This window comes from Amblyomma maculatum, chromosome 2 (assembly GCF_055883805.1).
Source record: "Amblyomma maculatum isolate TAMU_Amacu chromosome 2, ASM5588380v1, whole genome shotgun sequence".
Taxonomy (NCBI): Eukaryota; Metazoa; Arthropoda; class Arachnida; order Ixodida; family Ixodidae; genus Amblyomma; species Amblyomma maculatum.
Genome location: NC_139345.1, coordinates 25,595,100 through 25,609,485, shown reverse-complemented (window position 1 = coordinate 25,609,485; position 14,386 = coordinate 25,595,100). Strand labels below are relative to the sequence as shown.

Here is a 14,386-nt window from a genome sequence, read left to right as displayed (position 1 = left end):
CAATGCGTAGAAAAGAGAGATAAAAAGCACACATCCTTATTATTTTCAAGGACTAAATAAACTTTTATTGCTTGGCAACAATATATACTCCAGCCATAAACTATCAAGGAAACTAGCTTGAATTCATAAAACACACCAACAAATGCAGTTAACTGTGAACTATAAAGAAATGTGAGTTTTTGAACTCCAAACTATACATTCGGTACATGCAAGCAAGAGTCACAGAAGTAGGACTAAACATCATCTCAAAAGAGAAAATACAGAGCTATGTTCGTGAGATCTGCCAATTAAATAAAGCAACCTAAAAACATTAGGTGCAGCAAACTATAAGCCATCCGTTTTAGGGGATTACGAACAGCTGTTTCACACAAATACAGCATTTTACAGCCACAACTAAGTGACATCCTGTTGTGCCTCAAGCATCAAAATGAGATATCTCTCAGACATGAAGACAGTGCAGCTACCAAACAATACCCATAAATCTACGATTAAACATTACCAATATAACAATTTCAACACAACTAAATTGGATATGTCAGTATAAAAAGAAGTACATGGTCATTTCTAGAAATGCCTTGGAATGCTTTAGTTGAGTTTTCAACACCCACTACCAAAATGTATGGTTCACAACCAAAGGTGCATAAAATTTAGCACTGAAATACAAAAAAAAAAAAAAAGATACCTTGAAGAAAATAAATAATGCACCACAAATAACATATGTAGCTTTTGTGAGATCCCAACTGCCCTTGAGTCCTTCAGCAGACATAACTTACAGCTGCAAGTACTGAATGTGCCCCACAGCCTGTTAAATTAGGGCCAAGTAATGTTTTAAAAAGAGCACCATGTTCCTTGTGAATACAAGCATAAAGTCACAATGTGATTTCATGGAAAAGCTAGTGCTCCATATCTGGCCTTGTACTGTTTAGCATAACAGCATTTAACAGTTATAAAAGCTTCATGGACACAAGCGGGGCATAGATTTACTTAAGTGAACATCCCAAGTTGCATGTTTAACCTGGTCAAGCATAACAAGAAACCAGACATTTGGCAGATAGACATGAAACAATTTGCTTTTCAATACACTAGACTTTAGTGCAGAGAAAATAGCATAACACAGCCATGCAGTTTAAACATATGGCTAAAAGGATCAGTAAAAAAGGCTGGAACTACAGCACATAGGCACTGAGAAACATAACAAAACAATATAAACTATGCAGCAACAACTTCAACAAAAAGACCCTATATTAAAGTTTTTGGAGATAAACATACAGAACTAAATATGTCTGGCACCCTTATGTAACTAGATATCACATCAAAAAAGTGGTGGTAATCCTTATTTAAAAGAGCCATAACAGGCCTCTGTACTACTAAAGGCTGCTGAATAAGAACAAACACAAGGAAACCTAACTCGATTTCCAGATATCAACTCAGCAAACAGTTCAATGCAAAAGGTTGTTCATAATGCTGCTAAATTGCCATGAGCAAGACACAAATAGGTGATAATGTTATGAATCTTATGCGGCTGTCAGTGTTTGTTGCTCACCTCATGGACACTGTCACTACCCCCAAAAAAAGCATACAAATAAAGAAGTTTATCCTTTTATGAGACCACGGCAGCAGGCAGACCAATGCCCCCTTGTTGCATAACGCATGGAAACCCAGAGAAGTGCTCACAAGTGTGTTTCAAAGTCATGACGCTCCTCAAACTAACATATGGGTGCACACTGGCTTTCACAATCGCACTATCACGATGGAGTTCAAAATTATTTTGTGGCCATGCTATGTGGGATTATTGACATAGCATTAATACCTCATGCATAAGGCACACTAATATATGCAGGCTCAAGCAGTGCCCAAATATGCCACCCAACTGCAATGCTGTCCAATAAAGTGAACAATAAGCGACAGTGCCAATCCAATTACCATCTTTCTTTTTTTTTTAAACCACATGCCTTAAATAACTTGGGAGGCACTGAAGCTTCACCTCTAATGATGCAACAGCATTAATTAGTCCTGTTAACAACTCCTCTTGCCATGCAAACACAGACACTGTTACATATGTAAAGCCCTGCTTTAATGAAGCCGTAAAAATATGCCTGTATGTCTTACTCATAACCTAAGGGCAGAGGCTCAAATTCTGGATGAATTACTCCCTTCCTTTTTTCAGCACTATTAATTTACTTTGTACACTTACATGTCCTAATAACATCTGAATCATGTTGCAGCCTTACAATCACCACTTTTTTAATGTTTTAACCACTTCTCAAATTTGCCGCTTCTCATCCGATATCTGCTTTAACCAATTTAGATTTTCCCCTCACAACAGTTGTGGGGTTTTTCCACCGAATGGGTGCCTGAATGCTGTTATGCCAAAACTTTTGCAACAAGCATGTCATTCAAGCCTGAGAACAACACAATAGGGACAGACCTGAGTTACCATTGAAGGCTGATTCACACTACAGCGCATCATCCTGACTGAGCCGAGGCTTCCTGCCCTTCAGCAGTGCTGCAACGAACAGCTCGTGAGATGGGATAGGGGTGCGGAGGGGGAAGTTGAACAGGGAGTCAGTAAAGCCATCAAGCAGAAGGTGCTTTTGTCCGTGCACACCTAAGGCTTACTGACCCCTTCTGTTCAACTTCCCCTCCGCACCCCTATCCAGAACAATCAGCTATACTCCGCCTCACAAGCTGTTTGCAGCCTAGGCAGGGGCACTACCGTAGTGACATTTTAACATGTCATGTGAATCGGCCTTTAGGTAACTACAGCTGACCAACTTTGCAAGAACTTAAGCATGTATATATATGAGATACCATTGTGGCTTTTACAAGCCAAAAAGTGTAAATTAAAGGGGCTAAAAGTAGCCTACCCTCTTCCTACCATCAAAAAAAGATTTTTAAAAAGTAAAGCATGCACATGAGGTTTGAATGAGCCCATTATAAGCACCAAGTTCTTGTCTACATCATTCAGAATTCCAGAACAACCAAATTTCTGGATCACACAGACTAGCACAATTGAGTGGGCAGATAAACAGGAAATAATGAAAATAATGAAAAGTGAAAGTAAATGTCACGCCTATGATTTAATTAATATTTTATTGAAGTGTAGCACAGACTTCTAAACTGAACTACAGCTCCGAATGTGCAACACAAACTGGCTAACTAAAACTTTTCAGACAAAGTTGTGTTTGTTCATTACTAGCAGAGGTGAAATGAGCATGGCCAATAAATTAACGTTAAGTGCCTGCTAACATTTAAAACACATCAAGCCATGAACACATGCTTATAACGGTTAAAGTTTTCATTAAACTCAAATTGGTTCATCAACCAAAAGACAGAACAAACGTATTACTCTCTCAAAGCGCACCCATGTCCTCTTCTCTGCCCTCTTCCTCAAGTGGCTTAATGAGACACTGCATTTAACTTTTTGTTTTATAGCTCGTACTCAATGCCACATGCTTTAGAATGCAAATAAAAGAAAAAGGTGTGCTATCCCAAACAAAAGTTCCTCGAATACCTCAAATGGAAACCAAAGCTCGTGTATCTTTCATATTGGCCAGCACTTTCAAGCCATAGTTGTGGATGCGGAAGCTGGACTTGAGTTCTCTCGTACATGCTATAGAAATAAGGCAATAATTTGGTTACATCTGCTTCTAGTTCAAAATTTCTAGCACGAGTTCCAGAGACTTTTGTCCCTGATAGTATGTTGATGCAGTTGACTCTCAACAATTCAAAATTGAAGAGGAGCAAGAATTTGTTCAAATTGTGTGGAGTTTGGAATAAGGGGAGCATTTTTGATGCATCGTGATAAGACTGAGGTGTCACTTTGGATAAAGCATATTTTCAGATTAAGCTAGTTCAAATCAAAGGTTCACTGCATGTAGTCCCGCTTAAAACAAGCAATAATGACAATAAGAAGAAAGGCCCTATCAGGCCAGAAATTTCCAAAGAAATAGGCAAGCATAGTTACAATGTGCAGAAACCATCCCCTATTCTGGCAAAGAAAGCCAATCTAGTTCCCCCTATTTGTCTACTAACTGGTGCGTTTGGGCAGATGTGTTCAATTGGAGTGGCTGGAGAAGTTTTAATTTTGGCAGTAACACCACCCTGCTACACTCGTGCATATATAGTACAGTCACAGCACACCAAAGGTTCCAAAAGGCAGCACTGAGACTGCTGCTGTACTGCACAATAGCTTACTGCAATACAACTCAATCTCACGAGGCACAGCCTACCTTTCAAGGCAAGGACACCATGACGGTGATTTCGTACTAGGACAGTCTCATGCTTCTGTGTGTCATAAACATGGAAAGCCACACACCACACATGCAGCTAACAACTTCGAAGCAGGTATGGTAGCACCCAGATGGCCAGCTCTACAAGGATTGCCTCGAAGCACATGTCACAGTACTGTGCCAGGGGGAACATGCTTGCGTCCCGCCTTTGGGTCCACATTGAGCTGGTGCACACTCCGAATGTGCCGCTTCACATCATCAGGCCAGTTGAACTGTTTGGGGCAAAGGAAGCAGGGAAACTTTCGTCGCACTGGCCAGTGAAGCAGCTGGTGACGCTTGAAATTGGCCTTGTTCGCAAATGTGTGCAGGCAGATTGGGCACACAATGCGCTTGAGAGGAGACCGCACTGATTGCTCAAGCTCGTAGCCAAAGTCGTGGGAAGGCTCAGACACTTCAAACGCAGCCTCCGGAGAAGGCCTCAGGTGAGGCTGATGCTGATGGGTTGTAGGCACCATGGACAGAGACTGACTTGGAGACACGCAAGGAGAATCCTCGTGAGCAGCTGTAGCAAAGGTTTCGACAAGCTCTTCAGGAGGCTCGTCCTCGTCGGTGTTGTCACCGTCTGTGTCAATTTCCTCTTCCTCCTCCTCTTCATAGAGTCCAAGCTCTGAAAATGTTTTTTGTCAGTGTTTTATTATACTGATACAAAACAAAAATTTAGCACAGCAGCGCTAAAGAAAAAAATAATAATCTCGCCAAACATATTCCTGATACAAAACGTAATTCAGAGCTAACAATGTAGAAATTTATGGATAGACGCACAAATGTGGCTCGCTTCTGTAGCCTGGAAGTATGCACTTAAAACAGTTGTGGCAATGACTCTTAGCTTCAAAACTGGCTGGAAAGCAAAGTGATTGCATTTAAAAGAGTTCAAGCATAGCTCTGATCTACCAAAGGTAAAGCAATGCCTGCCAAAAGCAATATCTACTATCTATCAAAGAAACCATGAAAGGATATTTACTAAGACTATAAAAAGCACATGACTGAACAATATTCCATTATCTGCCACAGCACCACGAGAATTTTTAAGTTAGTTCCATAGCATTGAAGATATAAGTGATTAAAAATGATGCTCTTCTTCCTCAACTCAACACAGGCTGATACAAAATAAAAAATAAAAAGTTAAATAAAGGATCATGACTGGGCATGTTCACCTGTGGCCCATTGTGTCCCGGCCCTCCCAGGTCACATAATGACATGGCTAAGAGCGCATGGCAAGCTGTCATACTAACTGATTGTGAGAAGAAATTTTCAGAAATGATTTGTAAATTATAGGTCACACACGTATCTTTTGACACAAGTGTTCACAAAGACCATTTTCTACAGAAGCCCTCATCTTTGCTTGCGTCTCCTCCTGGGTCCGTGTTGAACCTAGCACTTACAAAAATGATCTACAGATTTACTGCATTAGAAGATGACTATCAAAATCATTTCAGGGTCCTTTTAGGGGCCATAATTACAGCATCAATTGATGATTCCGCAACAGTATAACAAGTCATTCTCAATAACAACTATGTAAAGCAACTTTAAAATGCTAGGAAACAGCAGCTACAAGCAAAACCAGCCATGATGTCACTAACATTATAAGCACAATTTGTAAATACATATTGAATGGCTAAACTAGCTACTGCAAACAATAGCTCTACTTAGGAAATTTCAGAATTGGATGAAAACAAGACTAACCACTAGCATTCAGCAAATAAGGAGTGGGTACCAATAGGTCTAATGCTATGACCCAGTAAACACAAAGTTGCCTATAAAAATCACTCAAAGTGAGGCCACAGGTCGAATGCTTAAATTAACCTTTATAGAAATAAAATTTTAAGCAGCAGCATAATTTGGCGTAAATGACCTGAACGAGGTGAAGAATATATGAAAGTTGCTAAAATATGCTCTAAACTCAAAATCCGTAGGTGACACCATCAAATCAATCATCTGTTTTGCAATCCATTACAGTGCATTATGGACAAGCTGCTTAAAAGTGAATGCCAAGTAATAGTAAATGTCTCATTGGAATGCCCAGGCTTGCCATTTCTGTTGCAGATGCACAACATGCAATTCCAGCTTATCCGACTGGCCGAAGACGCCGCCGAAGCTCAAGGGCTAACGGCCGTTCTCTAGGCGGGGGGGGAACTTTTCCCCCAGTGAGTGTGGTGTTTCAGCAGACATTGACACAAGCATAATTTAAGGTTTACCTTCAATTTCATTACCTTGCTACTAACAGAAAATCTCAATAAATATTAAAGCTTTTGTTTCACTTCTTCCTCCTTGAATGTGGCTTAACTATGCGCTCTTTTAATGCCTGAAGTAAAAGCTTACATGCTGCCAAATCTGGAAAAATCTATGAACGCCTCTATGAAGGAGGAAAATAATGCGGTATTAAGAATAGAACCAAAAGGTAAAATAGAAATATCACCACAAGATATGTGCATGGGAAGTAAAATCAAGGCTATAGTGAATTGCATGAATACACATCTAACACGGTCTTGTTCCATTGTCCCTGTAACTGTACTGACAGCCTTTCTATATAACCAGTTTGATCAAGGTCACAATACAATGAAAGCAGAACAGTTAGCATGTAACCGATACACCAGTGTTGCCTTCAGGAAAAACAGTAGCAAGAAATGTCCACTGCAATCATCACAAAACAATCGAAACTAAACTCAGAGAAGAAGACAGTGTCAAAAAGCACACTCTACTTTAAGTATACTTGGAACTTGGATCAAGCAAGAGTGTTCGCATACACACCAAAGCAAAGTTGTAGCCATCAAAGCTGGCAAAGAGCCGAGTTGAGCAAAAACATACACTGTTCTCAGCGACAGGGACACATCACTTCCATTAAAGGGACACTGAAGACAGCACGACACCATTACTATTCTCAGTGAAAGTGGACTCTGATTCTTTGATTTCTTAGAAGTTAGTCTGGTAGCAAAAGGTATGTTTACAACAGAGAAAATGAATGAAATATAAAAAAAATTTTCCATCACTCAATTCCAATTTGTGATAGCCAGCCACATGGAAATCAACTGGTGACATTGTCTTAAAGTGAATGGCAGTTTAGTGTAGCGTCCGAGACTTGCACCAAAAATACATGATGACGCACACAGTTTATGCACGAAATCGGCTGGTAATGACGTCACCTGTATTTTTTTACTTATTTTTTAGGTCCCTTCTAGATTATAATAGCTCCATTTTCGGTGAGCATGGTCCAGCTGTAATTAGAATGACGTGCCCTATTGACAGAGGCCACCTTTCATTTGTTCTCAGCATCCCTTTTAAGGCCGTCAAACCTAACATTTCGATCAACAAACAAAACAATTCAATACTTCACTCGGAGAGCATGTGAACATAAACTGGCCCAACAATGAGTTGCTCAAGTTTCATATCAGAAACATGGAAAAATGTAAGCCCACAGAAAAAAACGGTTAACACATATGCTGCTCATCAATCTAGCTTGGCTTATTAAAATTACAGAATTTACAAAAGAACACGAAGTACAGAGGCAAGGCTCTTTCGTACATACTAAAAGAATAAAGAGAAGGCAATCTGACATCCTTCGCGAGACAATCTAGACGTGCTACCTTTCCTACCAACAATGTTACTGATGGTCAGGCAACACAGCCAATGCTAAGTGTCAGTAACAATGCTGGCAATATTGCTTATGGGTAGCTATGTGTAGGTCAGATAATTCTTTGTCTTATCGAATTTTCTACTTGCAGACACAAAGAAAATCATGTCTGCATTATGTGCTCCAGGTGTTCTACTAAACTAAGCAAAATCGGTTTTCACTACTCCCCTTGTCTGTTCTTTCCGTCATCCATGTATTTATCCCATTTATTTTGTTGGGAAAAAATGCATCAACATATATATACACAAAAATATATAAACTCCTTAAAATTGCATTTACTTTTCCCCAACAAGCACTACACATTCCAATAGCTTTGAATTATGTCACAGAATCAGAAGCATAGAAGTCTGTTGTCTGCACATGAAGAGTCGAAACCTTATATGTTGTCAAAAATGCACACTGCGCACCAAGGCACATCATTTGCAGAACATAAATAAATAAATAATCTCATTGAATGCTCGTGCACTCAGGCTCCTTTCATGGCATGCAAGAACAAAGTTCTTAAGCGAGTAACTGAAGGCAAAGGTCCTCACGGACACTTGAAGACATTGCCGCAACTGGTGCATATGATTGCCCTCATTCATATGCAGAAATAGATGGCTCCATGATCAATTAGGTGTCTTCCTAGTAACAAGTGTGCGCCTTTGGCTTCAATTTTGAAGGTGGCATCACGGACAGCGGTTCCAACAGATTAGTGCCTGGAAAGAAAAGCACAAAAACGTGTCACAATATGTATGCTCTTTAACTCATGCAAACATTGTTTCCTCACCTTTTAGATGACATTTCTAAGCTTCAACTGCTCCACGTACAAAATATAAAACAGATGGGTTAATTAGTGCCATTAACCCAACGTGAATTATGCCACTTCAAAATTAATTTTGTGCTAGGATTCGTGTTTGTATCACACAAAGCACAAGATTTCAGACAAGAAAAAGGGTAAAAAACATTAATTTTATTTGTCAAAAAGTGACAAAAATTCAAGATGAGCATGCTTTTCCTTTCACAACTCTGACATATGCAATCATGGTAGCCTCACATGAAAGACACACTGTTAAAATACCCGAACAAAGCAGAATGAGGAACGCACTCTTCCACAAGGTGAACAATAAATTGCTTTAGCTTATAATATGCATAAAATATACCCATACTGCAACAATAATCAACCTGCAAACACCAATTCAGGCAAAAAAGGAAAAGGAAGGCCTGAGAAAGCTAAATGCCACAATGAACATGTGTTCTGGAGAATCCAAATATTTGGGCCAACTGACCCTGTTCCCTGGGCCTGTTAAATAAAGCTTGTTATCTGAGCTCATTTTCAGTACAGTTATACAGCCAGCTTTGGTGCTTGAAAACACTGTTGTACAATATAAGGATACATAAACGAAATAACAAGACAACTACTCTGGCAATATCTTTAGGATAGCCTGCTCGTGTTACCCAGAGAAGAGACTAAAAGGACTAAAATTTCCTTCTTGTGCCAGTTAATTGCAAACAGCTGTTTAATAAAGACCAGCTTCAAGGATGGCAACAAGGTATCTTTCAAGTATGCCAACCCTTGATCCCAACACAGCCCTGTCTGGCACAAACATGGTGCAACATGGTTTGTCTTCAAACGATGTCCAAAACACACAACTAATGCCAACTCATTCCCATTACATTTTTAAGGGGGCCATGCACTACCGGTGAAGATGTGGTGAAAAAGCTCAGTCCCCCAATCCTTTTCAGTTTGCTCAAAACTATGGCTGACCTTGCTGGGAACAAAGTAAAAGCAGCTTTTTGCATTACATCCCCATACATCTGCCCAATGCAAAGACGAGTTTCAAGACTTAGAATGGCGCACTGAAGTTAGTAATACTGAAATACTCTTGCTACCTCCCTGAAAAATATTAAGCCACAATACTGTTTACACACGGAAAAGTACAAATTTCCAATTAACAGTGGAGCTCTGCATCTAAAGCATCTTGAAATGCAGTTCTTTGCTTTATAATCAGAAGTTGCGATTATTCAAAAAAAGAAAAGGAAAGAAAACATGACACAGGACAGGACTGGTTTACTAAAGAAAACAGCAGGTATCAAGCCAACCTCCTATTAAGGCTGTGAATTAGTGAACATTTTAGGAAGCTCAATATGCCACTTTCTGGCCCACGTGTAGAAATTTTAGTTTGCTATACTTCAGTCACCGTTATTCTGAAGCTGCACAGCTTGCAGAATTTTACATAATTATAATTTCCCCTGCAAATATTGACTGCCCAGCAGGTATTAGTCCCAAAAAGCACAAGTATAGATGAACTCACTTCAGTTACAAAAATGGCAATGGTGAATGCAAAAATTCCACATAGAATTGCAGTGTTTTATCATAAGTGCCAAGTATGCAATTGAGGCATTGGAAGCCTTCAGTAGATACGATTGTAATGCTTAAAATTTACAGTGTGCAAGCACAGTGACTGGCAAAGTACTAATTTCAATTCGTTCAACTTTCCCTACACTGAAACACATTCCTGGAAAGTGACCTTTGCTACCACATCACATGCAGGCTGGTTGTGTTGGAAAGCATTCTTAAAGCTAAGACTTGCACAAACTGAAGAACTTCACCCATTCCCCATTCAGAGATAAAAAGAGCCTTTTAAGAACAGCACTGTGTCTTAGAAATTACAAAGCACGAAATAAAATGTGGGAAACAATATAAATATAGCCACTCAGCGCAGGCTTAAAGCAGGACGGCTTCCTGAAAGCTAAAACATGTTCTGGACATTAACTCACAAAGAAGTAACATTACTCCCAGTTGGTAACCTGCAGCTCTGGAGCGCTTTTGTGTTGCATTTGGAAATTCATTACTCAAAATAGCCAGGCCAGCTGGTCCATAACCCAGGCAAAAACGGTGTATGGAAAACAGAACAATGACTAGAAGGAACACAGAACTCGGCACTTGTGTCTATGTGCCTTCTAGTCTCTGTTCCATGTTTTGCATGCTGTTTCAGCTGGAGTTTCAAAAATAGTGTGCTGAAAAATTTCAAAATAAAGGTGTCAATTAGAGTAGACAAAATTCACCAGTCCTTCCCATGATGTTATTAATGCAAATCAAGGGTGCCCGCATTAATTTTTTATATACAGTAAAATCTCGTTAATTTGGCCTTCAGGGTATTGGAAAAAATTTTAGAATTACCCAAAAGTTCGTGCTATCGAATGGTCCTAAAACGTCCAAAAATCGTTTGACCACAGTAATTTTATATAATTCCTGCCTGAAATATGGCTGTCTATATACAGATGAAAACTAAGTGGCAAACACGATTTTTCCTGGTTTCAAGTGCTTTGCTTTGTGCACACTATCCGGAATGTTGATGAATTGCTCCAAAATTGCAAAAGCTTCTGCAACCCTTTTCCCAACATGAGACAGTGGCAGGCGATGTGGTGAAGCATTTTCAAAACGCAATGCTCCATGTGACTCGAAAAGCGGTGGAGGCACGTGAATGCAAAAGAAAGAAATATGAGTAGGTGTTAAAATGACGTTAAGCCATCCCAAAATAAACTGAGAAACCAGTTACACACAAAGCAGTGTCCAAAAAATAATGCAACTGGCCAATGAGCACACCTGATGGCGACAGCAAGATGGTGTGAATGATGTGAATTTAAGAGACACGAGACTACAACTATGTTGCCAAGCTATTTTTTGGCAATGCAGGCCTTCTGATCATTGTCATGCTTGGCATAGCGCACGTGCTTAAGGTTTACAGGCACCACTGTTCCATGCAATTCAGGTTTGAGGTCTATTCAGCCAACCGCTGACTTCGCAGGTTCTCACGCCTCGATGTGGCCCTCCGTCTGAATTACCCATTGCAAGCTTGCTCACGCCCAAACTAACAAACTAAACTGGATTGTTAGGTCCTGGACCTAAAAATCCAAATTTTCAGATTAATGAGATTTTACTGTATATGTGTGCACAACTACAGTAACAAATCTGTTCAAAAGTACTTTCAATAAAAGACGAACTTGAAATATAACCACCCATTACTGCTTCTACTCCTCATGAGAAAGAAAATTTTCAGCCCTCACAATAACCAATATTCTTAGCACATGAGGTTTGGTTGGTTTGGTTTGTGGGGTTTAATGTCCCAAAGCGACTCAGGCTATGAGAGACGCCGTAGTGAAGGGCTCCGGAAATTTCGACCACCTGGGGTTCTTTAACGTGCACTGACATCGCACAGCACACGGGCGCCTTGCTTTTCACTTCCATCAAAAAGCGGCCGCCAAGGCCGGGATGCGATCCCGCATCCTTGGGAACTGTAGACGAGCGCCGTAACCACTGCGCCACCCCGGCGGGGGTTTCGTGCTGCAGCACCACAGCCTCATAAGCAAATAGCTGGCTGAGCAGACCAGGTTTTACGGTGCCGAGTTGTTGGTGGTCCAGCAATATTGCGTTATGCACATAGAGATACAGCATGGTCCTTAGCTATTTCTCAACTAGTCAGGAAACTTATCTGCCATACAACACTGCATTGATTAGAGGGCATGGCTCTCTGTTTGAGCCCAGCTTGACACTGAGAGGACAACCCATAAAAGACGTGGCCATGGGCAAGGCTTAAATGAAAACTCAAGACAACCCCATTCAATACAGTAGAACTTCGTTAATATGTTCCCGGTTCATACGATTTCCCGCTGCATAAGTTCAAAATAGCGGACAAGAAAGCATCTTCCATAGAATTACACAATTTTTTTCCTGGTTAATACGTTTGCGAATAACACGACTTCCCGGTAACTACGTTAAATTTCGGCAAACTGTGGTCGTATAATATGTTTTGTGATCAACTGGACATATGTTAACTAGCGTTTGCGACGTGAAAAGCTGATCAGCGACGATCACCCGCCACAGGTGCTTTTCCGCAGTGCCTAGTTGCAACGGGGCGTAACATCAAAGAAAGCCAACATACGAGGCACCCGTTCCCGAGGAAATGACTCCATGAGGAGAAACGTGGTGGCTTCTTTTTGTGGTACTTATAGGGCATAGGGATCAACCATTTGATAACTACACCTATAGTGAAAGCTCGTTAATTCGAAATGGAGCCATGACTGGCACCACCGGCACGGAGGCCCCCAGTGCTGGAGTGTAGGGCTCGGCGGCAGCGGCGGTCGCCTACTCTTTTCTTCCTCGCAGCTTCCGAAGCTTGCAACTAAATACTCGTTAATTCGGAAATACGGATAAGTATTTCTGTCGCCATGGTCCCACCAGCCAACGATCATGAATGGCTATGACGTTAGACAGGCGCTGCCTTTTCTTTTTTTTTTTTGCGTCAGTCGACCATCCACCCACCCATATGTAATCAACGAAAGCACGCGGTCAGTCGTCATGATGCCGGCTTTAAGCACTGTTCGTTCGCTTCAAAAGACGTTTGCACTATCACGCGTTCCAATGATTGTGTGGCAGTGGACGGCGCCCACCCCAAACACGATAAAGTGAAAACGAGGCCTGCATAACCAGACGAGCGCTGGCAGCACCTACATTACTAGCTGGCACTCTGCTAAGTTGCCCCCATTCCGCCCCTCCCGCCCTACTTTCTTTTTCCTATAGAGCTAGTGTGAAGAGGTAAACATGCCGCGATGTTATCGCTGCTGCGCAGCATCTTGGCATACTGCCAAAATATTTGCGGTGGAATGAGACGGTGACGACGCGAAACGGAGGGGGTAACGAACGCTTTCTCCTTTTTCTAATTCTCAATGGCAAAAAAAAAAGGGAGGGGGGAGAGAGGAAGGTTATGTGTGGGGGTCGTTACGCGAGTAAATACGGTAAATTTACCCTAACGCAAATGGTTCTTGCCAGTTTTTTCAAGGTCATTCGATAATTCGAACTTTTCTTCCCAGTTCCGTGAAGTCCAAATTAATGAGTTTTTACTGTATTCGCTGCAATTAGCATACGCGCGACGACTGTAAACCATCGCGATGGCTTCTCCACATGGCAGCGGTGTAGGGGGCGAAGCATCCTGAAACAAGGAAACGATATCAGCTCATCCTTCCTTCTTAAACCAGATCTGAGGCTAAATCTCTTCCCTCAGGACAATTCAAACGGACTGAATTTTGCTAGAGCTAAAGAAAGGAGCTGTACGTACTTCATGTCTATAAATGCTAATCTACACTTCTGTGCAGCGAAAGTCTCAATTCCAAATGCCTTTGTACCTCATTCAGCAGTTATCTTTTTAATATTAGGCAGTTCAGATCATACGTTTTCCCAGATATGTTTTTCCCCAGCATTCTTTGAAAACATATCAACGAGGTTTTACTGTAGTTACTATAGAAGTAACTCAACTGATTGGCATTTTGTGGCTCTGCTTGGTTAGATTGGCAGCCAAAAGGGTATATATTCCTGAGAAACTCTGAGCTAGTAAAGGACTATTTTCAATGCCATATTTTTTTCAAACATTGCTTAATGTTTTCAGTCTGCGCGCCACAGGTGGCAGCACTCCAGCTATTTTCTACA

General features: G+C 40.9%; 2 protein-coding genes across 9 annotated transcripts in view; both read right to left on the bottom strand.

Moving 5' to 3' along the window:
* LOC146198174 (uncharacterized) overlaps positions 1-14,386 on the bottom strand; it is a 212,916-nt gene that overhangs the window by 54,380 nt on the left and 144,150 nt on the right. The gene's annotated exons all lie outside the window — the stretch shown is intronic.
* Positions 33-8,484, bottom strand: LOC146198176 (uncharacterized). The gene is made up of 2 exons (XM_084593557.1): positions 8,454-8,484; positions 33-4,899 (listed from the first exon to the last, which is right to left on the bottom strand). The coding sequence occupies exons 1-2, from the start codon at positions 8,467-8,469 to the stop codon at positions 4,400-4,402; spliced, it is 516 nt and encodes a 171-aa protein (XP_084449683.1). The 5' UTR covers positions 8,470-8,484; the 3' UTR covers positions 33-4,399.